The sequence below is a fragment of the Osmerus eperlanus genome, chromosome 25, assembly GCF_963692335.1.
Source record: "Osmerus eperlanus chromosome 25, fOsmEpe2.1, whole genome shotgun sequence".
Taxonomy (NCBI): Eukaryota; Metazoa; Chordata; class Actinopteri; order Osmeriformes; family Osmeridae; genus Osmerus; species Osmerus eperlanus.
The window spans coordinates 9,917,335-9,942,405 of NC_085042.1; the positions used below are offsets into that span (position 1 = coordinate 9,917,335).

The 25,071-nt window shown below is 45.3% G+C and overlaps 1 protein-coding gene and 1 long non-coding RNA gene across 3 annotated transcripts in view; one reads left to right on the forward strand and one right to left on the reverse strand.

Annotated features, from left to right (window-relative positions):
• Positions 1 to 25,071, forward strand: part of arid3c (AT rich interactive domain 3C (BRIGHT-like)) — a 59,207-nt gene continuing 34,136 nt past the window's right edge. The window contains exons 1-3 of one of the 2 annotated variants that reach the window (XM_062451685.1): positions 1 to 265; positions 731 to 1,411; positions 9,976 to 10,059. In XM_062451685.1, the coding sequence (XP_062307669.1) occupies positions 230 to 265; positions 731 to 1,411; positions 9,976 to 10,059 (801 nt within the window). In that variant the 5' untranslated portion in view covers positions 1 to 229. The remainder of the gene's footprint in view (positions 266 to 730; positions 1,412 to 9,975; positions 10,060 to 25,071) is intronic. The other variant, XM_062451686.1, reaches the window with a different exon arrangement.
• LOC134012062 (uncharacterized) overlaps positions 12,696 to 25,071 on the reverse strand; it is a 57,180-nt gene continuing 44,804 nt past the window's right edge. Inside the window, exons 3-4 of the long non-coding RNA XR_009928528.1 lie at positions 12,838 to 12,964; positions 12,696 to 12,745 (exon numbers count right to left, since the gene is read on the reverse strand). This is a non-coding gene — a long non-coding RNA (uncharacterized LOC134012062). The remainder of the gene's footprint in view (positions 12,746 to 12,837; positions 12,965 to 25,071) is intronic.

Consider the following 25,071-nt stretch of genomic DNA (forward strand, 5'->3'; position numbering starts at 1 on the left):
AATGGTAGCACAAGGGCTGATCTCTCGCCTAAAGAGGTCATTCTGTCTACAGTTGCCACTTGTTGCCAAAAGCTTCGGGGCTTCAAGACTCGCAGCGAATACATTTTCAACGGGTTATTTCTTTTAAATCGAGACGCACACCTCGATGTTGAATCAGGAATTCTCCCTGACATAAAGAGGACATAGTTTTGAACTGTTTTGATATTTAGATTCATCTGACAGGAAAAGCATGGTTGATAACAGTATAGCTACTAAATCTGCTTTGGTAAGTATATCATGTTTTTGTGGTCGTGTCGATTGCCATTATGATTCTATATGCTTGTATAATGTTTTTGCTCACTTTGGCTCATTTTGTAAAATTACCGCGACACTTACTTACCTTTCACGCGTTCTAACAGTTTAAGTGTAAGATAATATTGTGCTTTAGCGCACGGAATAAATTGGAAAACGTGGCGCTCTATTACACCACCTTTACGATATTGTTACGGTAATTCACGTTCAGTTAGAGTAGGCTACTTCTATCCTGAGCGCTTTTGAGCTGACTTCTAAGGGATAAAAGCTACGTTTTTGCTCACAATCTGACGGACTAAATGTTTGTGCTGACAATAAGCACGTCAGTCTTGTCCATGTGTTTCGCTCTTACATTAGCAACAAGTTTGTAAAAGTTTGTAAAACGTTGTTCTAACAGTTTTATGCTTTTCTTGCACCACACTCCATCTCTACTTTATAGCAAGCTGCGTTCTCCGCGAGCAACATTCCGCTCCTCGTCTCCTCTGCCTCAACACACAGTCCCTTCTCCGGATCCCAGGCCCATCAGACCAGCGGCGGCATGAAGCTCGAGGCGGTCATGGAAAACCTCCAGCGACAACAGGCGGCACGGCTGGCGCTCGAAGAGAAGCTTCGACAAGCAGAGAAAGAGAAAGATATCCGTTCCATGGTCGAGTCGCAGATACACCAACAAGCCCTCGCCTTCCGTCACTACCAGGCAGCAGTTCGAGGTGCATTCGTCGCAAACTCGTCTTCGGGGATGAGCACCACCGAGCGGCAGCTCGCTCTCCCGCACCTGGACGCTCGCAGGCATTCTGAGCGAGCTGACGACTCAGACATGGACGATGAAGAAGGCACCAGAGGCATCGACGATAACCACCGTAACATCGAGGGAGATGACATGGAAAACGAGGGGGTCCTAGATGATGAGGAAGAGGACATGGAGAGGGCTTTGAGCCACTATCAGCCCCGCCACCCAATGCATCCCGGCGCGGGACACTCTCCGAAGAGCACCGCTGCGCATCTGCTGTCCCGAGCCCCGCCGTCCTTCCCGGCGCCCCGGCAGTCCGGGTCACCTGGGGGGTTGGCATCGCAAGCACAATCTCAGCACCACGAGTGGACGTACGAGGAGCAATTCAAACAAGTAAGGTGGCATTTGTTTGTATCTGATGGATGTATCTGTAGTACTAGCCCTACTAAAACGACTTATTTCGCGATAACAACCTATACGCCGCTTTTTAGCTGTGAAATTTAAACACCCAAGCATTTTTTTGAAGCATTTTTTTGAAGCAAAGTATTATAAACCACAGAAAAGTGAGTGTCTTGCAGTCAAATTGATCACTGTGCTATCATTTACACATTAGACTCTGCAAGCTGAGACCACATGCATTGTCCATGTTTTTATAGAAATCATTATATGATCATGGACATAGTTCTTAGTTTTCACAATGCACTACTAATCCATGGATGACACCATTTGAAAGTTTGTAGCTTCAGTATATATCTTTTACCGGTTTAATTAATCCTTTCTAACATTAAATATCTATAGTAACAATTTAAGATTTCTGTAACTTAACATGCTCGAAAACAAGAACAGATATGAGTCCACAATGAATCAACATAATGTTGTATTCATATGGAAGTTCTCAGTTAAAGCGTATTTGAGTCCATACAGGTCTGATGTGGAGCACTGCTTGTACAGATGAGCCTCTGTGTTGTTAGAGCAGGACAGTTCAGACGTGTCTGCACTGAGTCGTGTCATGGTACAGTTGTGTACCTTCCTTATTAACCAATATGGTTGAAAACAGGATTTGAGACTTTACTCCTTCACCAAACCTTCAGCTTGTTTCAACCGAGTGTGTCAATCAGTTACATAAAACAGTCGAAAAGAGACAGATAATCAAGAACAATATTTTTGTGAAATAGAGTAGATTGTATATTGTAATCAAGAAGTTGTGTATTGTGTAGACCGTAGTATTAGATGCTAGCAGTTATCTTCAATGGCCTATCCATATCACTACTGCCATCAAAATATTCATACACACAATTACATGCAGTATTGGATTATTCTAATACACTAGAGACAGATTCCAAAGTGAAGGCAGATCTATATCTCCTGAGTGTTTGTGTGCATACATGGATGGAGATGTCATCCTTTATTTATGACAGATCGTTTAGAACCATCCCCAGATGTGATGTGTACATTAGGGATTGCATTAGTGCATGCATTTAAGTAACCCAATGCATGTAAATGCAATTGAGGCAGGCAGAACAGAAATAGTGTTCATAGAGGGATAAGCAGGGGATCAGGTTGTGGAAAAACAATGTCTTCATTTGACTTCTGTGTGCTTAGAATGTTCAGTTAAAGGCGTGTTTGAAACAAGTTTGGTATATTTGCATATGTGTTTCTTTTTTGATGGATTTATGGACATCGTATCGCACAGTAAAATTATAATTTTACTGTTGATGTACTCTATTTTACAAATGGTGTACAACAATCTATATGTTTTGTGTTATTTAACACGGAGAGAACTCCCATGTTATTTTTCTGTGGATAGATACTGTTTGAAATACGAGGAATATTTATTATATATGTTACAAGATGTTTTGTAACAGTCACACTGAAAGGCCTTTCATTTAGAGACAAACATTCTCCTCAATTTACCTGCTGTGTAAAATCTCGTTTTTAGCTCTGTGCACAGTTGCAAAAATTCCTCTGAATGGTTCCTGACTGAGGGGTCATTTGTGTGTAGTTTGAGTGTAGTGGTCAGAGGACAATAAAAGGATGCTTATGGCTGCTTGGCAGACTGAGTGGAGCCGGCAGAGCGGGCCATGTTCAGAGCCGCACAACAGAAGCACATTTAAAGGCAGTAAGTGCATCGTTGGGAGGGTCAGGATGACCTGGGGTGACGAGGCTGAGGAGACCACAACATTGTTGTCTTGATGTGAACAAACAAAAATATATACAGCCAAACATAAACAGAAGTCAGTGTTCTAGAAGTCCCTCTGGTGTGTGTGTGTTAGCCTGCTGCTCTCACCTGCCTGCCTCAGGTCTGCCTGAGGCAGGCAGACCTGAGGCAGCGCTGACACGACGGGGAGAGCGGAGGAAAAAAAAAAAGCAAAGCGTGGAGTTTTGGCCGCAGCTCAGGAATGGCAGGATACAGGATCTGGTGGAGTTCCAGTCTGGCTCTCTCACAAACACGCTGGGATCTCCCTCTCTGGCAGGGAGTCTGTGAGTGTGTAAGTGTGTGTGTGTAAGTGTGTGAGTGTGTAAGTGTGTGTGTGTGTGTGTGTGAGTTTGTCGGCTCGCAGCCAAACAATTACGAAACGGAAACATAATCGCGTGCTCTTACCGCCCAGCCGTTTTCTCTCTCTCCAAAAAAAATAAAACACAGTCACACACACGCTGTCACCCACACACACATGCTGTCACACACACACACACACATGCTGTCACACACACACGCGCACGCGCACACACACACACACACACACACACACACACTGACAGATACACAACAGCTGGAGAATGAGTCAGGTCACAAAGCACTTTTTTATGCTATGTATCTGGTAGCATAAATTGGTTCAGACCTGCTGATGTTCTCTTTGAAGGCCACTGCATGTTGTTGACCCAGCGTTGATAAAGGACAGCTGTACAATATACTGAATTTTCTAACCAAATAACCACCTTTCAATAAAGGGGAATATAACAGTAATTAATCTACGACTGGCATATGGAGAAAGACACAATAAGGGAATTATGAGCATCATTGAGGACATGCAACACAAAATTAACATTGCGGTTAACATGATTACCATGATTAGCTGTACAGTAACTATGCTCTGGGGTCTTAACTGGAAACCCAGTGGCAAAAGCCCAGTTAAGCTCCCTGCTGTCTGCCTAAACCTTGTTTTTCCAACTACTGTATAAAAAGCTAAACTCACAGGGTGTCTTTTTACTACGGCCTTTCCTTTACTGGGCAACTGGAGAGAGTGGGGGAGGGGAGGAGAGAGGAAGAGAGAGAGAGGAGTGGGGGTTACAGCTACTGGTGTATGTTTTCACTCTCAAAGACTCCACTCCTGTTGCTCCTCTCCTCTTTTCCAAAACACGAGTATCTGTCACAGAAAAAGAGAGCAGGAGGGAATTTCCTGGAGATAGTGTCTGCTGTAGGAACATCACACGACCAGAGATACAGGCAGTGGTAGGGTTCGGACTCTAATTTAACACAAGTGACCTAATTTAATCTGGAGAGGCCCGAGAGACCAAGGAAAACACAACAGTGAAAAGGAGGAAATGAGGCAATTGTGAAATCACAGAAAGGAAGACAGACGCTTCAGATTACCTACAGGAAGGCCAAACAGAGTACTTGTAGTAGTCAAACCAACGTTTTCATTTGCTGGAGCTCAAATAAACACAGCATGGCAGCCAAGCCTACATTCACAGACCTCACACACCCTCACTCACACACCCTCACTCACACAAGCACTCACCCACAAACACTCACACACACACTCACATCCCCTCTGGCTGTCGGTATCTTATCAGGTACTAGTCCCTTACATTAAGGAGACTCCCAACAAAAACTTGTATTAATAGCAGCTGAGAAGAGGTTCGTTTTAGACAGACAGAAACATCGGAGCAAGTTGTTTGGGACTGAAGAGGACTGCTGTTTCCACCTATCCAACCATCTCTGTCTCAAATAACACTCACCCTTTCCACACAAACACACACAAACACACACCCCCTGATGTGCACATAAAAACCGGGGGAGCTTTGAAAGAGACACATGCTAACGCTGGAACTCTTATGTCAACAACAGGAATACCTTTTCTCTTTTTTTCCCTCCCAAATCCATCCCTCCCTTTCTCTCTCCTCACCTCTCCCCCCCCCCCCCTCCACCGGGGACGCAGGCAGTGCTGGACACAGAGAGGCTGGAAATCCAATAAGGCCTCAGCATGCCATGTCCCCTGTGAAGTTCAAACATATGCATGCAAGTGAAATTCTCCATCTGGCAAAGAGCTTGATTTCTCCATGCACCAACCAACCCCCCCCCCCCTCACCTCTGTTACTCCCTTTCCTACTTCCTTGTGGGGTCTCTGTCCCCCCGCCCCCTGGAGACAGGATTCCCACCATGTCAGTATCTGACAGCTGCGCTTCTCTTATAAATGTGCTCCGTCACTGGGGGAGCCGTGCTCCGTTGCCGGGGGAGTCGGAGGAAAGAGCTTCAGGATGAAGAAGTAAAAGGGTGTATGTATGTGTGTTTGTGTGAGGGGGGCAGTGTGTGCGTGTGTGAGGGGGGGCAGTGTGTGTGTGTGTGAGTTGACTAACATCAAAGGTGCCCATACTCGTCCTTCACCTCAGCGGCAGCGCTAGTGAAGACATGCAGGGAACTATCTCTTTCTCCGCTCACAACACGCGTTAGCAACAATAAAGCACAAACTAAACACAGTGTGAGTCTGAAGTGTGGTTGTGTTGTCTGCAAATGGCTTCTCTTTTCATTAGGAGCAGGCCCAACTTGTTTAAACACCCTCCCCCCCCCTGCTCAATGTGGGTGTTACAATTTAATCACACAAGCCTGGAATTTCTGCAGCTGCTTGCAAAAGCCCCGCATTGTTTACGAGATCCGAGCGCTCTGCAAACAGAGGCTCACAATGCCACTTCTCCTGCTGCCCTCCCAGTCCTGGTTCACCAGCGGCTGAACCAGAGGCAAGGCCACTAAGACCAGAGCCAGTAGATACAGTCACCCTCTGTATGTATGCACCCGCGGTGGAGGTGTTATGGTGAATCGGGTGGGTTTTTTTTTTGGGGGGGGGTGTTTCAGGTCATTACCCAGGGGCTCCTAGTGGGCCCTCAGGGTCGAAGAGGAGGTTGCTAGCTAGATTAGCGTAGCTACCTAGATTAGCATAGCTAGCTAGATTAGCATAGCTAGCTAGATTAGCATAGCTAGCTAGATTAGCGTAGCTTGTGCTGGTTGGTGTGAGCTGGGTCTGTCTCTCCCCTGGCAGATGCAGCAGTCAGGGTCGGTAGGTCTGAAGGGGGAAATCGGACGTCACGGGAGGGTTCCACAAACGCAGTTATGTGACAGAGATGGAAATACACTACTGAGAACTCGTCTGCATTGCTAGGCATGCAGGCCTCGTTCCAGAGAGATAAGTCACAATACTGAACACGTCTCACCTGGGAGAACGTCCTGTGTGAAGATCACCTTTTGTTCACAGACAAACAGCCTAGTTTAGAATCCAGGCCCTTTGATGCATGTCACACTTGCCAGAAAATACATCTTAAAATATATATATTTGAGATCGTTGAGGTATCAATGTGTAACAGTCATCCACATTAGCAGCTAAGAAAGAGCACTTCTTACTTCAGATTTCATTAACTAATCTGCAATCCTGGAGAATCCTACACACCGACAGGGTTCTGTGAACACACCCCTCCCCAGAGTGTGAATGACATTTACATGTAGTCATTTAGCAGACGCTCTTATCCAGAGCGACTTACAGTAAGTACAGGGACATTCCCCCGAGGCAAGTAGGGTGAAGTGCCTTGCCCAAGGCCACAACGTCATTTGGCACGGCCGGGAATCGAACTGTCAACCTTCTGATTACTAGCCCGCTTCCCTAACCGCTCAGCCACCTGACTCCCCCACTGAATTATACACTGACAAATGGGGGGGTCAACTTCTTCTCAAGGGCGTAAAGTAATATTTACGATTACAGGTACGAACGATATATAAATGTATCGACCCCCCCAACCTGTTGTTTTTACCTCTTTTGGGGGGTGTCCAAGTCTTAATTAGGGGGGTCAAACCCCCCCGTAATTCAAACCCTTCAAACCCCTCCCCAATGTAGTCTAAACTGTTCAGGCGGCACATGGGACATTTCCATGTGTTGCCTGGGTGCTCTAACGATATTGAGTAATGATTGACAGGAAGTGTAGTGTCTGTCACGGTCTCTCGTGTATTGAGGTGTTAAAGTGACACGAATAAAATGGCTGTTCCTCCGAGACACATCCAGTACTGCACAAACCTGTCAACCCAACACACGACCCAGCGGCTCACACATCCACTAAAGGGTTGTTCGGCCGACCCCCAAACTCAAGATTCAGTCACACTTTGCATTCTCCAGCCTAACAGTAAAAACAAGGTCTGTCTTCACCCTGTCGTGGCTATGGAGTGTCTGAACACCCTTCAGCCCGTCTCCAACGGGCAGCAGAGCTGTGGGGCAGCAGAGCTGTGGGGCAGCAGAGCTGTGGGACAGCAGAGCTGTGGGGCAGCAGAGCTGTGGGACAGCAGAGCTGTGGGGCAGCAGAGCTGTGGGACAGCAGAGCTGTGGGGCAGCAGAGCTGTGGGACAGCAGAGCTGTGGGGCAGCAGAGCTGTGGGGCAGCAGAGCTGTGGGGCAGCAGAGCTGTGGGGCAGCAGAGCTGTGGGGCAGCAGAGCTGTGGGACAGCAGAGCTGTGGGGCAGCAGAGCTGTGGGGCAGCAGAGCTGTGGGACAGCAGAGCTGTGGGGCAGCAGAGCTGTGGGGCAGCAGAGCTGTGGGGCAGCAGGCACATGTCAGGCTGGTAGCAGAGCTGTGGGGCAGCAGAGCTGTGGGGCAGCAGAGCTGTGGGGCAGCAGAGCTGTGGGACAGCAGAGCTGTGGGACAGCAGAGCTGTGGGGCAGCAGAGCTGTGGGACAGCAGAGCTGTGGGACAGCAGAGCTGTGGGGCAGCAGAGCTGTGGGGCAGCAGAGCTGTGGGGCAGCAGGCACATGTCAGGCTGGTAGCAGAGCTGTGGGGCAGCAGAGCTGTGGGGCAGCAGAGCTGTGGGGCAGCAGAGCTGTGGGACAGCAGAGCTGTGGGACAGCAGAGCTGTGGGGCAGCAGAGCTGTGGGACAGCAGAGCTGTGGGACAGCAGAGCTGTGGGACAGCAGAGCTGTGGGACAGCAGAGCTGTGGGACAGCAGAGCTGTGGGGCAGCAGAGCTGTGGGGCAGCAGAGCTGTGGGGCAGCAGGCACATGTCAGGCTGGTAGCAGAGCTGTGGGACAGCAGAGCTGTGGGACAGCAGAGCTGTGGGACAGCAGAGCTGTGGGACAGCAGAGCTGTGGGACAGCAGAGCTGTGGGGCAGCAGAGCTGTGGGGCAGCAGAGCTGTGGGACAGCAGAGCTGTGGGACAGCAGAGCTGTGGGGCAGCAGAGCTGTGGGGCAGCAGAGCTGTGGGGCAGCAGGCACATGTCAGGCTGGTAGCAGATGGCTCCACGTGTCAACATTCATTAGGGGGGAGGAGTGGACAGGCGCTACGCTGGCGCGCCGTGGTCCGTCACCACGCCGTCTTAGAGCACCTCGGCTCAGCGCTAGATGTTCTGGGATTAACCCAGGTTGCGTAGTCTGTCAATAAACCAGGTAATCTCCCCCACCCTGCCATGCTGATAGTGTTTTGCAATCAACCCTCCCCTCCCCCAATCCCTGTCTGTGATTGGTCGGCTCTGTGTGTGTAGCTGTCTACAGGGGGAGCTAGGCTAGCTATGCTTGTTGCTCCCCAGCAACCGAGGAGGTGGGTGGTGTGTGGGCGGGGGTATTTCAGGCCCGGTAGGCATGCTGGTTAATGAATATCTCATTTGGAGGATGGAAAGGTGCAGGGGGGGCTGGGGTCAGTGTTCACTGGAAACCTGAGCGGTCTTGAAACTTGACCTGAGAGGGGTAGGGAGGGCTATGGTGACATGTAGAACTGGTGAAGGGCTGACACACTCAAAAACACACCTAGAATGCGTGTTGGAGGTTGTGTTGAGGATTAATGAATGTGATGGGTGTGTGTGGACAGTCTTCAGTGACCTCACTGTGTCTCAATAGCAGCTTACAGACATTCAAAATCAAGCGTGATCAGAAGAACATGAACTACAGACATTCTTCTGTATGTGTATGTACCTCATGTACTCGTGTGTGTCTATTGTACCAGTCCTACACCATTATCCCCTCACCCCTCCCCCTCTCTTAACCCACTTGATGTGAGATTGAGGGTATTCTGAGCAGGCTGTATCTGATCTGGGATGAAGTGTGGTGGAGAGACCGGAGCAGAGAGGGACAGGGCGACAAGCTGAAGGGAGAGAGAGATAGAGAGAGATAGAGAGGAAATGTGAGGATGGAGGTCAGAAAATATTCAGGAAGTTGAGAGATACTTTGGACAGGACTAGAGAGGTGGGGACAGAGACAGCGACAGACAGAGCAAATCTTTTGGCGATCTAATGCAAATTCCTTGTAGCTCATCGGATGCAGAGCACTCACACCCCTTGCCTGTTATAATCTTTCTTTATGTGAAGACAACTAGCATGATCACCTTTTGTATGTCATTTGCATGAAACAGCCCATGTTCTCTTTACTTTGACTTTGCATGTTCAGCTCCCTATAGGGGGGCACTGTGGTGTGTGATGCATATTTATTGTTTGACTTTCTAGTCCCACCTGTGACAGTACTGTCATGTTGATGGATGATGTTGTGTTTGTTATTCTCACCCCCCCCCACCCTGTGCATCACTGTTTCCACATCGCACACTGTGACACCTTCCCCCCACAGAATAATCACTTGTAACTTTTCTTTTGTCCAGTTATGTCGGCTGTCGTATCTGAAACAAATGTCTATAATATTTGCTTTAACTGTCAGCTGCCATGTTGAGGGTTTCCTGTGTTGCCCCAGAAGAGATTGTCACCTGTGTCCTCTGACATGTGTTCAGTCAGGAAGAGGCAGCGCGACAGACAGGAAGCTGGGAGTCTCAAGTGCCGGCATCGCTGGTGGCTCTTCATCTCTGATCCAGGAGGTCAGTAATCCCGCCCCTTATCTAGCTTGACCTTTAACCCCTCCCCTCCCACCCAATCGTCTCCTGCTGCCTGACGCCCCGCCCCCTTTAGACAGTGTGGCCGAGGGGACTACTCATAGCTAACTGGCGGGTCATGTTTCCATGGAGAGGCTTGTGTGTTGACCAGTGGGGCTTGCAAAACACCTTCCTCTCCTGGGTGATGGGCTGGAGAGAGCCTGACAGGAGAGCTATCCCAGTCTTGTCCAATCTAATCATCAAGTGCAATCCATGAAAGAGTTCAGTGTAAGTGTGTGGTTCCATGAGTATGGCACAAATTGAAAAGCGTTAATTTAGGTTGTTTGTGTTCTTTACCGAATGTTGACACAGTACAATAAATATAGTGGCATTGTAATAGAGAGTTTGCTAATGCTTCTTAATTATTTTGCTATCCTTATTTTTGCGTGGAAGATTTATAATTTTTGTACACTCACCCAGTCAAAATTAGTCGGACTCTTATTTGGTCTTATTTGATCTAAGGCTACGCCCTGTTAATGTATTCATATTTACTTGGGTTTTAAATGCAAAGCATAGTATTGTTGATAAATATGTTATATGCTGTTCACGTATACACTGTCATTATTAACAGAACTGCTGTTTCTTTTTGCTGTAACACCTGCCTTACAGCACATTACATACTGCGTTAAACATAGAGGCCTCCTTCTGGATTCACAAGAATTCATTCCTTTCTCATTCCTCATGTGAAATGAAACATACACATTTGAAATGATCATTGACATCACTGTCCATGATAAATATGACACTAAACATTGAATTGTATCAAAATGATCCCCGGGCCCCACACTAGTGTGAAACCAGAGGGATTCTATTAATGGTCGACAGACTAATCAGAGTCCCACTTTCTATCAGTCTCAGAATCCCATCACCCTGTGAAGGGACATTCCTCACCTTTCCACCAAAAACCACACCTGGAGAGAACGAGACCAACCCCCTACCCATCCACCCCTACCCCTCTAACCCCTACCCCTCCACCCCTTTCCCTCCACCCCTCTAACCCCTCCACCCCTCTAACCCTCCACCCCTCTAACCCCTACCCCACCACCCCTATCCCTCCACCCCTCTAACCCCTAACCCTCCACCCCTCTAACCCCTTTCCCTCCACCCTTCTAACCCCTACCCCACCACCCCTATCCCTCCACCCCTCTTACCCCTATCCCTCCGCCCCTCTAACCCCTACCCCCCCCCCCGTCAACCCAAAACTATTTCCATCAAACTAGTCGTCAAGTGTCAAGGGTGACACAGGGCCTGAAACAGTCACATGGTAAACGGTTTAGCTGCCTTACATGTGAGGATCTGCTTGTGGATGAGCAGCCTGGTAATGAATAGGTAAAACAGTGGTGTGTTGGTTTCCAGAGCGGAGCTCCTTGACTTAGCACTTCCTGTGTACCGTCAGTCCTCCCACGGCAGTCAGGATGACTTATACAGTCAGAGGGGAAATACGAGGTATTCCAAATGAAAACAACACAAGTGAACTTGTTTTCTTTTTTTTTTTGTAGCTGGTGTCGTTATTGTTTTGTTGTATGGCTAGACGGCAAGTTTTATTTTATGGTAGGCATACACACAAACAGGCAACATAGATAAGGTATAATAGTCTTGATAATTCAATGCTCTGATTTGTTTTCGCTCATAGTTGAACGTGATTATTTTGCGACCCTCTTCAGGCACACACACACACAAGTGATCAAACTAAGACAGTCAGAGGCGTCATGCTTTGCTACATCCTGTCATCACGTCAGCATGATCAACAAGACTGTTGAGAAGGGCCTTGTTCCCCCTCAGACTGGTCTGACGACTTTTATCAATTCTTGAAAAAAAAATCTGATTAGCAGACAAAAAAGGACTCATATGCTGACTGGCAGTGATGGAATTGCTTGGTAATTTATCTTGCCTGTTCTCAAGATGGGGACATCGAGGGATATTAGGAGTGCGTCACGGTGGCCACACACTCACTGCACACGTTTTCACTGACATATTTGTTCTGCTATACTGGACAGTATTTAAGTGAAGTGTGACAGGAAAGGCAGGGAGAGAGAGGAAGACATGTAGCAAAGTGCCCTGGCCAGATTCAAACCCTGCTGTAACAAAGCCTCAGTCTACACTTATTCAGTAAGCCACCGGGGCGCCCCTATACTTTTGATAGTAAGAGCGATCAGGCATTGTATAGGCCTATAGCATTTCCTCTCTAGATTAGAAAACAAGTTAGACATTTCTTCTTCTGTGGTAGGTTTAAGTTCCTGCTTTGCCATCAATAATAAAAAGAATAGATCACCTTGTGCACTCCACAGGATTATCTGCTTCAAATATCTCACTTTCTGTGACAAGTACAGTAGATGGATGTCACACAACTCTGATAGAAATGTCGTAATGAGAAGCCAAGACATTTCCTGTGTCATTATATTCCAACAGTCACAACAATGGTGGTCACTGACCTTCATAGAGCAATGATTTCAAATAATACTTTAGTTCATGTGGGCTGAAGGAAAAAATAGCACCACAATATGTCTGTTGGTACACACAAACATAGTAGCCAATAATTGGAAAAGTTTAATCGTTTTATTGTATTTGTCAACCCTGTTCGCCTTTTGAGATAGAATCAATCATATTCCATGGAGGTCACCAATGCATCAATCTGAAACGTAGCAAAAGAAGTAAAACCTTTTTCAGATCTTCAGAAATGATTCTAAAAGATCATCTTGGCACAGCCAGCCTTCCTCACCAAACAGCAGGGCTTTGTGTTGCTTTAGCAACACAATACCAACTTCCCCCCGTGTTGGTCAAGGCATTTCCTGTCTCCTTTTTTTTTTATTCCATTGGATAGCAATCCATCCCTGTGAACACCCCAGCCTTCCTGCAGATGAGATTATGCATCAGTATGTCCTTTTGTTTATGACAAGATCCCACTGGAATTCCAAACCTTATTTGCAGACGGAAATTGCCTGCCTTCAGCGGGCCCAGGTACTTTGTCTGGACATGCTATGAACACCTACATACAAGTACTGTCTGTTTGAAGAGTGTGAGAGGGGGGAGAGACAGGGAGGACCCTGGTTGATTAAGATCATTAAAACTCATATCCGTGTTCATTTCAACTGTAATAAATAGAAATCCTCTCAAAGCTCACCGCTCTGCCCTTGTCCGTCGGTGTCGGGGAAGCGATGAGTAAATGTACTTTGAAGTGTAGTGGAAATCAACACAAATGAGATCTAACTCCTAATGCGCTATATGGATCCCGTGGTGGTAAAAAGGAAACTGTAGGATTTCCTTTCTTTCTTTTTCACGGTGAGAATGCTTGGAAAACACACTGCACAAATAAAGGCAGGTTTTCTACTGTGAGAAGGTTTAATTTATGAGCAGCTCATGGGGGCACCTTTGGGAAATAACTCTATCTTGATTTGAACCACATCAGAGAGGGAATCAGGAACAAAATGTTACTTCTTCATGTTTTTCTCCCAAACGCAACACAACCACACTTGATTTACTTTTCTCTGTCTATCCCCTGTATCTTAAAAATAATAGTGTGGCTGAACTAGATATGGACAATCATCATTTATTGTGCCTCTTAGATGAAGCCAATCCCATCAGCGGATGGAATTATCCCCTTATCCCCTTGAATAAGAAGTAATGACGTTAAATACAACTTTGACAAGGTAATGGATATGTTTTCTTTACCAATTTCATCCGTGGCCCATCAACGGCTCTGACAAATGTCTCAATATAGAATGTTCTGCTGGGGGGAAGGGGGATTTAGACTCACTCACATGGTGGGATGAAAAATCAATATTGACCTCTTTGGAAAGAAGCCAGAAGAGGCCTATATAATTTGTGAGGGAGTCAGCAACATGGCATCAAACAGGAGATGGAGAGGTGAGACTGAGCCTCGTTCGCACCAGCAAAATGATAAAGGGATGTTTCGGTATCAGAATCCACATGTGGAAAGTAACTGGACATGACTAAGAAAGACAGCCATAGCAAAAACCAAGCTTAAGGAACGAAGTCTGAGACAATCTTTGTTGACCTCAAAGAAAGACTTGTTGATGCACAGATCTATGAAAGATTATAAAACATTTCTAAAGCGTATGAAATAGGAGGATAATGGTCTCCATCATTGTGAAACGAAGTTCAGACCAACACACATCCTCTCTCCATAGAGCCGTTATGTCAAACTAAGTAACCGGGGAAGAGGAGCCTTGGTCTGAGAGACGAACAATAATTAAATGGCCGCACAAACAAAGCTACACGTCTGCTCTGCAGATGAGAGAAGCTTACAGAAGGACAACCTTCTCTGCATCAATCAGAACTATAGTGGCCAGACAGAAAACCCTCCTGAATACCTGTCAGATCAAGTGTGTGTGTCCCACACACACTTTTTATTAAGAAAATCATATTAAACAGCCACATTCTTAGTTGTTAAAAAACTTTGTCCCACCCACATTTGAAAACAAACCTACGCTTGCTGGAGGAGCTCTAGGAATAACACGTAAGAATGTAAATAAGGGGAAAAGATTGTAGAAATGTAACTGGCTGGTCTAAACTGCAGGAGCTCAGTCCAGAGAACACCTGGCCAGCCTTGAGGGATGATGAATGGAACCACATATAGAGATCCTCAAAGAAGCCCTGATCTCCCCCTCCGACAGGGGCGAAGATTCACCTTTCAGAAATAACTCAGAGCACACAGCCAAAACAACGCAAGCAGGGCTGGAGAATACGTTTGTGAACGTAATTGTGAGGCTCGGACAAAACCTAAACTTGAACCCCATAGAACCTCAGGTGAAAGGCCTGCTGAAGACTGTAGGTCATCCCTCAGTTTCCTGTTTGAATTTGAGAGAATCTGTAGGGAAGATTAGAGATATGCCCACATTAAGGTGAGCAAAGCTGGTGAACACCTCAAAACTAAGGTGCATCAGCTTCTGCAAAGTACTGAACTCAAAGCAAGGAAGCTAATGAGATCTTTTTTTTATGATTTGCTGATATATTGAAAGGTTTTCAATTCAAGAATCCTGAAACATTTCAAATAATAATACGAAACTAATTAATTGTAAAGGAATTACTCTACAAGCTAAAATGTACATGGTCTTTGGATAAAGATGTTTATTTCTGAGTTATAAGCTATTCTCGCAGCCTCAAAATGTGGTGGCCATTCCTCATGCTAACAATACGTTTTACAACACATTTTCTGTTGGTCTCCCCCCGTATATATATATATATATATATATATATATATATATATATATACACAAAATCTCTTTAAACGGCACACTGCAGCTTTAAGAATGTGGTCCTATGTAATGTGATCCTGTTTGATCCACGCCCACTTCTGTGAAATCTAACATAGGTTTGCTGACACTTTGTTTCTGTTTGGCATGAGCACAAGCCAGCCACCTTTGACCTACTTACGGCCCCTGCCCAATAGCGTGGTGCCGACACATCCTGGCTTCCGTACTTGGTCAGAGATCACTGGGGGATCAAGGCGTTAAAACAGCAGATTAGATTAGTGATCATATGAGGTCTCTGGATTACTATGCAGGGATGGTGTCTTGCATCCCCCCCCCCCCCCCACAATCCCTTAGTGTCCTGAACATGAGTGTGGATGATTCCATTAAGTACCCCTATGTTAGGAAATTAGGGGCAAGTAAGGATGAGAGCTGAGGCGTCTCGTGGTGTCGTTTGATACGAGACCTTGCTGTTGTCCATATGCTGATGGAAGCTTATCAGTTTGCCCACAGCATTGGGGTGCTGTGCTAATCCTAGTCCACACTGACACTGCTGTTGCTCTGGTGGTTGGCCTCACCTTGAGACAGTGATACACCAGTTTTCCTGTTCAATAATTCAATGCTTTGAGCCGTTGATGAGCAAATATCTTTGCTTTTATTTGAGGCACTAAGAATTTCAGTTTGATTTGTCATGGTATTGTAGTGGACATTACTGTATCAACCACCTTCTTTAATCACTTTCCTAAATGCAAAGCTTGATGCATTTCTCATGCTTTATTGGACAGTTTTTAAGTGAAGTGTGACAGGAGGGAAGACATGCAGCAAAGGGCCCGGGCCTGGGCGGGCCTGGGCCTGGGCGGGCCTGGGAAAAAACAGCCACTACTGTTTTTTCATAAAAGTATGAGGTATTTTACGTTTTCTAGGCTAGGGTCAACACTGCTAAGTGGGTGTTCTCTTAGTGCATCCAGACGGTTTCATCCAAAGCCAAACAAGAGGTTGAAAGCAGGTTGAAACAAGCAAGCCCTCACAGATCCACGCTTAAATGTTGAAAATGCAGCTGATCTATGACTTCATACAGGAGCGCTGAAGTGCAGCCAGGAACGCAGCAGTCTTGTGTGCATACATGCAATGTTGTTGTTGGATACTTGTCTGACATGTTTGCAAAGGGAGGAAATCTGGAAGCAGCTGTGTTAGTGAGAGTGACTGGAGCAGCCATAGCGCTTTTCTCCTCTCTGAAGACACTCAGAGGAGACTTCTCTTCAGAAGTATGGTACCCCCAACAATCTGTGGTTTCTGAAAATCAAAATCCCCACTCAGTTAATCTCTTTTTAACCCTTGTGCTGCCTTCGGGTCACATGACCCAAAGGTTCATAACGAACCATCGTTGTGTTTACCCAATACAAAAACAAATAAAAATAATTTTCTTTTAACCATTGCAATGTGGGGGGTCTGAGACAGCCCGACGGTTAAAATAAAATGCTTCACTTTGTTTTTGTATGAGGTAAATTTGTCGCGATACGACGGTGGGTCACAATGACTGATGGGTCAGAATGACCCGAAGATAACACAAGGGTTAAACACTCAGGGGGTGTATTTTAATGTACAAAGTGAGTGTAAACTTGAGTTGTGGTTCTTATTTAGTGCAAGCTAAAAGTACTATAACTACTTGAGTAACAGTTACTCAAAACCACCATTGAGATCTTCTAGCATGCACAGTATCACACTGAAATGGACAATGTGAAAAAGCTGTGGGTTTGCATGTTTGGTTTGAGCATATTCTGTTACTTGTGGTAAGCATTTAAGATTATTCCTCCTCATGAGTCACCAACAGATAAAATAGAGAAACAAATTTCATAACATAAGAGTTGAGATGTTTGGTTCTACTTTTGATAAGAACTGATAACTAAACGGACAGATATGTTGTATGTATGGGTTCCATATTATTTTGGAAGTAGAGCCATAATTTGTGGTTATTTCTTGTCCATCTGCTACACGATGGTGGCTTGCCCTGTCTGTTGGGAGCCTGTCTGGAAATCCCTCTGTGATGATGTGGCAGTGAGTCATAAATGTACCCCCCCCCCCCCCCCCCCTTCTGACCAGTTACTCAGTCTCCCCCTCTCTTGTCCTCCACCAGTTACATACCATACATTGGTGCCCTTTAGAATAGCACAAAAAAAAAGAAGAAAACTCAACAATTTGTCTCATACAAGTCTGGGGTTGGATTGTTTGTGTTTTCATGTATGATGTGTTCACACTCCCCCCTACATTAATGTGATTTAGTTTTGGTTTTAATTGTTGCGTCTGTGATATAGAGAATGTGTCTCCAAACAAAAGGCCCAGGTCAGTGATTTCCTGCCATTTAGGCCCTGTTCCATATGTCACTTGATTTATGGCCTGATTTACATCCATCTATTAGATAAATTAGGTTATGGTAATCTAATTCAAATCTATGTCGGCAGAATAACCAAGCTGTAGAAGTGCTGGTGCTGTATTGGTAGATGGAGGGACTGAAATAAGACATATGCTCGAACAGTTTTGGTTCTGGTTATTTCATGGTGTTACTGTTAAGACACGTTGTTCAAAGTATACTTGATAAAATTAAAACTCGAGTTTTAATGTTCATTGTATCTCTCCTAGCAACGTAAAAGTGTTTTATACAGGATTATAACTTGTATTAGAAAACCATGACAACACATAAGCAAATGTTTTCATTCTTACCAGAGATTTTTGTTGTTGTCAATGTGCAGTTTACAGCACACATAACTAAATGTTAAACACACTTTCAGTCACTGTACTGTCACCCACCTTATATATCTATATATATACCCTATATGTAACTGCTTCACCATTAAATTGACTTCACACAATTCATAAAAACCCAAACCAGCAGCATAAACACAAACCGGCTTACTCTCTAACCTCCATGGAGACAACTGCAGCACAACACTGGTGTGTGTGTGTGCTGATATTTGTTGGCTACTCTATAAAAACAAAGGTATCATGGGAATGGCAGCCATTTGGAGTCTGCCTGTCAGGACCCATGAAAGGCGGGTGCGCTGAGGGTCGGCTTGTTGACTCTGTGAAGCTCCAGGCCCAGCTGGGCAGGTTAATGAGGCCTCTCTCCTGTCTCCTGCGCTGACTCAGTCCACATCCTCCTGTCGGGGGTGGAGAGAGCTCCCTCCCTTTCACTCTTCTGGTTTGTTTGTGGGCTGAGACACTGTTTTCTGTGGGTCTCGTCCTCTTGTGCTTGTTGCTGGGTGGGTCTGGCCAGGTCTTGTGGTGGGCTGGGCAGTGAGAGTTTAGAACGGTAGATTGGAGTCCACTGTGGGCCGTGTCTTAGGAAGTATGCGATGTCTCTGAGGGGGTGGGGTCCTGTACTTTAGGAAGCATCTGTTGCAGGTTGTAAGCTCTACCTTGAGTTGTCTCCTTGTAATTTGCATTATATATTTGCTTAAGATGTTTTCCAGCCAAATACACTAATTTTGTGGAATCTTATGGACAAGCCGTTTAAATACACGATGAAGAACAGGATATACAATGATGTCAACGCATGACCGAACACTAAGAGAACATTTACAATGTGAAGGCATTTTTATTCAGTGTCTCATGTGTGTTTAACCATTGTTAAATATTGTTGAGATAAGCCTTTGTTCCTCGTGTCGAAGTGAACCAAACAAAACCAGTCCATGTCAAACAATTAGGTGGATTCTAAAAGAACATGTATTATACGTTGTTGTGGGGATTTTCCATGACGAGTAGCTACACATTGTCTACACATTCACCCCCACCCCAGCCCAGTTACGGCCAGAGCTATGTTGAGTATGCTAATGTCTCATCTCTGTGGAGCTGGTTTACACACACTGCTGCCACATGCTTTCACCTCTCAAACAGCCCGCTCAGAATGAACTCTAAAACGGTTTTACAACTGCAAAAGGCTTCCGAAAAAGTTTAAGATTTGTCCATTGCTCAGTCTAAATATATTGATAAGTGAATGACATTTGACAAGTTGTGAAATACAAAGAAGAATACTTGAAAGTAACTATGATTTTTGTAAGCTTATAGCATGTACTGTGTCAATGCAGTTAGAACTCCATTTAGATAAAAATAATTGTGTGTTGAACTTCTGCAAACAAAACTATCAGAGCAGGAGTCAAATCTTAGCTTTTTGGATCCCATTTCCCCCACTGTCCTGCCAACATCTGTCAGTGTGCTGTGTACATGTATGTAACCAGTAATCCACAGTGGTTCTAGACTCAGTCTGCGAGGTAAAATCCTATCCAATATGTGCTTTTTTTTCTCACAATGTTTCACCTCAGAGGGTGTCCAGGGGTATGAGGTCGATCCACAGTGTCACCGGGGTAAAAGATTAGAAGTCTGGGGAAGCTGTGATCGCAAGAAGGACCCCCCCACATCCCCTAAACTTACATTCCTAACCCTGTGTGTGTGTCTGCCACGGGCTGAGTCACGCCACACTCTCTTTGACCCTCCGCGTAGCGCTCTCTCACTTGTAGCCTGCTGACCGACCTGCCAGAGCTTGTCTTGGCCGGGGTCCAGCTGGCTTTAACAAAGATCCACTACCTAGGCCAGACAAGACAGATTACTCACTTTTCATCGAGAGGAACAGTGTTCCCTGTGTTTGAGAGTATGTGTGCGTACAGTGTGTGTGTGTGTGCGTGCAATGTGTGTGTGTGTGTGTGGGGGGGGGCATGCATGTGCGTAGATCACTATGTGCACGTTTCTCAGTGAGAGTGTGTGTGTAGGTGTGTGTGTGTGAGAGAGAAGAGCATGTTTTCACCCATGTGTGCGAGCCAAGCGCACAGCTGATACTGTGCTCCCGTTGGCACAGGGCCTGTTGTTCTCACTGGGGCAGAGAGAGGAGGAGGTGACGTCTGGTTCTGGAGGAACATGTACACAGACGCTGCATCCCCTCCGGAGGAGGACATCCCTGTGTTACGCACCACATGGGGGCAGTTTATTCCACATGTATTTTCCTCTATTCTTCCTGGTTACTGGAAGTTCTCTTTAAACTTAAACTGTTCTTTCAGTCCGTCTGCCTCTCCTCTCACCTCTGTTGAGGTGAAGGATGTTGGCGCCGCCCTGGTGGCTCACTGGGTAGGGAGCGCTCCATGCCCTGGTGGCTCACTGGGTAGGGAGCGCTCCTTGACTTCCTGCCTCTGACTTTCTGCCTCTGACTTCCAGGCACTGGTTTCCTGCCTCTAACGTCCTGCCTCTAACGTCCTGCCTCTAACTTCCTGCTTCTAACTTCCTGCCTCTGCTTGGCAGGACCAGTTGGGGCAAGAGGAGGGTCCAGCTGCCAGATTGGAGGGTAACCCAGGAAGGGTCAGAGGGGTTAAATTGAACAAATCTCCCATTGACTTTCTGCCTTTACACCTCCCAGTAATATCAGGATTGGGGAGGCGGTGTGTCAAGGGTCAGGGAACGCTGTCGTGGTAACAGAGTACATCAGAAGGGCGGGTTGGGGATGGGTTTTAGCAGAAAAACTCATAATCCCACAATTCTTTGCAGGTAATCGAAATCGAAAGACATGGAAACACTACAGAATTCGTAAGCGTTTTAATCTGACAAGTCTAAAGCGTTCATCTCCTTATTGCAGTTGTTTAATTAATAAGTGCAAGTAAATGTGGCCACTATGTTTTTATTCCCAAAAGTGTTGGTGAGGAGGAAGAGTGACCTAAGCACTTTATTTATTATGAAGTAAACATTTACTGGACCTTCACACATGGTTTATTAAGAGGCCTTAACAGGACTAGGGACCACAGACACAATGACACAGGTTTATGGGACTGTGAAGGTTCAAATTCTTACTTTCGACTTCCTTTTCATAGCGTAAAGCTTTCTGGAGGGAGGGAAAGGAGGGAATTCTCTTTTACCAAATTGGAACAGAACTGAATGTGGGTTATTCTATACAAGGACATTGTCTGTAAGTTGATCACAGAACCATAAGCTTTCTTATGGAGAAACTGTAAGGTTGTACTTGTGTGATGCCAAAACATTTTATACCTGTTGGTGTACATGTCTTTTTTCACGATTTTTCATGTTTCTTGCTTTCTCCTCGCCTACCTTGCCCACCCAAACACTGTGTACCCATGTGCATGTATATTGTACCCCAGTGTGTAGTGATAAATGAAACACCACTCATCCTACACAGGCAATTTGCCGATTGCTCTTGGCCTCCACAGTCATAGAATTTATTTAAGCCACTAATTGCATTTACATTTTCAAACAAAGGGATTTCCTTTGGTCTGCTGGGCCTCTCCACCCCCTACCCTGCCGGAGGGACAATTCCCTAAGCTGTAAATGCAGGCATTCTCCACGACCGGAATACAGCTTTAAACCTCTCCACTAATTTATTTAGCAGAGGATCACTCTTTCGAAGATAGAGATTTTTATTCGAGTGAGCTCTGTTTAATGCACAGTATTGCGATCGACAGTTACTGCCCAAAAAATAACAAACAGAGAGGAACTCTCTCAAGGACATTTTCAGAGAGTTTAAATATTTATACAATCCCAGAGAATTTGATAGAAGTGTCAATTTCGTCCCCAGCAGTCACTCTCCTGTGTTTGACAGAGCTAGCAGAGTCCACACAAAACCTCACACACAAACATTTCAAATCGTCCGTGTGCGGACTTCTGTAACCAAACACGCTGGATGTCGTGTCCTTGATATAATTTGTCATAGACAAGACTGTTCTGAAAACAAGACTGTTTTAAACCATCTGTTTACTGCCTGCCCATCCCCCTGGGCTCTTAAGACACCCCGTCAACATTTTATAAATAAGTCGTCCCTCTCAGGTCTGGCCTCATTTGTAGAGCATCAAAGAGCAGGACCCTCATTATCTGGCCTCCACCTTGGGAGGGGAGCTGGATGTTTGCTTCAGTTGTGAAGGGGCTGCTTCCATCCAAGTGCCTTAATGTGCTTTAATGTGACGTAGGGGAGACGTGTTCAGACACGTTTTGTCAACTTTGGGAGCCGTTGCAGAAAGGTGTGAGGATGAGGGAAAGAGTTCCACATTTGTGGAGTTCTGTTGACAAACTTTAACAGGGTTGTTAAAGGGAACTGGACCATGGTCATGTGGGTCCTACTGCTTGCAATTACCTTTTCAAAAGTATGATTTTACATACTAAAAGTATTTTCTACCTAAACAATATCAATTTGTATCTTTATTTTAATCATGCTTTAACTTAATATCTGGAAAATCAGGCTCAGTTGTACAGTTGTAGTCTGTGTTTTGAGTTTTTTCTGTCCTATTAGCCTGTGACTTCCACATTTCCACTAATCCATTAACCAGCACTACAATTCTACTTGAACCATTATGAGAGTGATCAAATCCACCGTCCATTTTACAAAACCCCTGTTAGGAACCCAAAATGGACACTTACACAGGGTAGATAACTATCAAAATGGAGGGCAGCATCTGTATTAAAAGCCCGGATGATTGGAAGCCTGCCGGTTGACTTCTCTGTTATCCTTGTCTCAAGTCACCATTGAGGGGCAGCCAGGCATGTGGGGCAAGTCAGTGCACCTCATACCCCAGACGGGGGATAGGAGCGCGCTCTGAAGGGCGTGTTTGCTTGTCTCAATTGGTAGGTGTGGTTACTGGTGGTGATGTTGACAGTGGGGGTTGTGGTGGAGGCCCTGGTCTGAGAGAGCACCAGAATTCAGAACACAGCACCCATATTTTATGGCTGTGCTGTCCTGTGGGTTTGAGGAACTCTATTTGGCCAATGAAGGCCATGCTGGACATGACTGGTAAAGCATTCTTCTCTGAGAACCTCTTTCTCCTTCCACCCTTCAGACTGAAGTCCTTATCTGAGACTTAGAATGTTCCCCTGCTTCTGAATGTTCCCAGAAAGAAATATCTGAGGAGATTCCATCACAAAGGGTGAAAGATGATTCTTGTCAATTAAGTCTAGAAAAGTCTACGCATGTGGAAGTGATTGAAGCGAATGACAGGCTGGATAACTTTTCAATGTTTCTGCTCAAGCTTTAAGACCACTCCGACCACTCAAAATGCAATGCCTACACAGTCTCGCTGGGGCAAAAGATTATTTCAACCTTTTTAGTAAAAAATAAATAAATAAAAAGAAAAAAGAATCTGAAGATATGTTTGTATCAACTGAATTAAGATAAGACATTTATCAGTCTTGGCCTGTGTCCAGTAGTTTTTAATTTGTCCTCCTGTATCTTGCTTTAAAAGATTTAATGACGTTCATAAAATACAAACGTTTGTTATTTGTCTTACTGGACAAAATGAGGCCGGTATGAAAGTCCACTTGTTTCACTCAACCTTTGGAGCAAGTTCTGGATCATGTTAAACATTCTATAAACGCTAATCGACATAATCTGTGTCCAAAGATATATTACTGGACTAGGACATAGTCAGTGATACCATTGTATGATTAGCAGAAAGATTAGTTGAGGAACCAGTTTGGTGATATTGCTTTGCCCTCGTTAATTAATAGGCTTCACGTGTGGGATTTATTTAGAATGTAAGTGATTTGGATTGGTGGTTGTTATATTTTTTTGGTTGTTGCTACAAAGTAAGATAGAACATAGACAAGATACAAGAACTAACTTCCCAAACTGAAACAATCTGGAAAAAAGGGTGTGAAGACGGAAAGAGGGGGGCTGGGGGGTTGGGGAAGGGGGAAGGGGGGTAGTCTACCTTCTGCAGATGTCCACAGTAGCATTCCCAGCACTCCACACCCACTGGAAGTGAATACGGTCCAGTCCCAGACAGGGAGCAGAGTAATGGGGACTGGCATTCTGGCCTTTAGACTGGGTTCCAGTGCCTGCAGAAGATATCATCTGGGCTCTAATAAGGGATTTGTTTGTTCTGGGTATTCTTGTATAAACAGAAGTGGTAAACAGTTTCAGAGCAATGTGCGCAATGTGCTGAACGTTCGTCCACCAACCCTGGACCCTGCACAAGCTGCCTCTAGTTAGTGTTGCTCTAACCCTGTCTCATTATATACTATTTTAATTGGGTGTTATAATTATTATGTAACCGTACCATGTGTTTGGGAAATATTTCTTGCTCAAGAGTGTTTAAGAGGCAAACACGAGTGCCTGTATAGATCCCCTCAACAGCTGGTAATATATTGTTTGTAGACTTGAAGTGTCGGTAATGTGCGGTGTTTGATCAGACTGTGGAGTGTTTTCATTATGTTGTGGCCATTGTATACGGTATATAGAAGATACATTAGCAAAACACTTGCATACCAGAAGAAAGAGCAGAATTTAGAATCTGAATCTGGTGGTTGTGCTTTAAATCTGCCCTCAGAATATCATGGCAATTTCATTTCCTCACTCAAATAATTTGTAGATCAGATACACAATGAAGTGCAATGACTGTCACAACTTACTTGTAATCACAATGCAACCGAACACATCTTTTACGATAATACATGTATATTTATTGCACTATACATTCCCAAATGTGTTTTGGTGTGTTGAATTGTAAAGTTATTTTTGCTCACTTTTTTGGAATTGTCTTGTTGGGGAATCTGGTGTAGCAGACCGTGTTCACCAGATGTATAGGAGCTGCTGTAGGAGCTGCTGTAGTATGTACATGCCTGAGTGTTTATCATGGGGAACTGAAGTGTCGTGTTAAGGTCTGGCTGTGTCTTGGCCATGTGTTGACTCAGTGATGTTCCCCCAGTGTGGAGGCCTGGGAAACAGCCAACTGGACCAAGCACTTCTACCGCTGTGTACACACTCTGACAC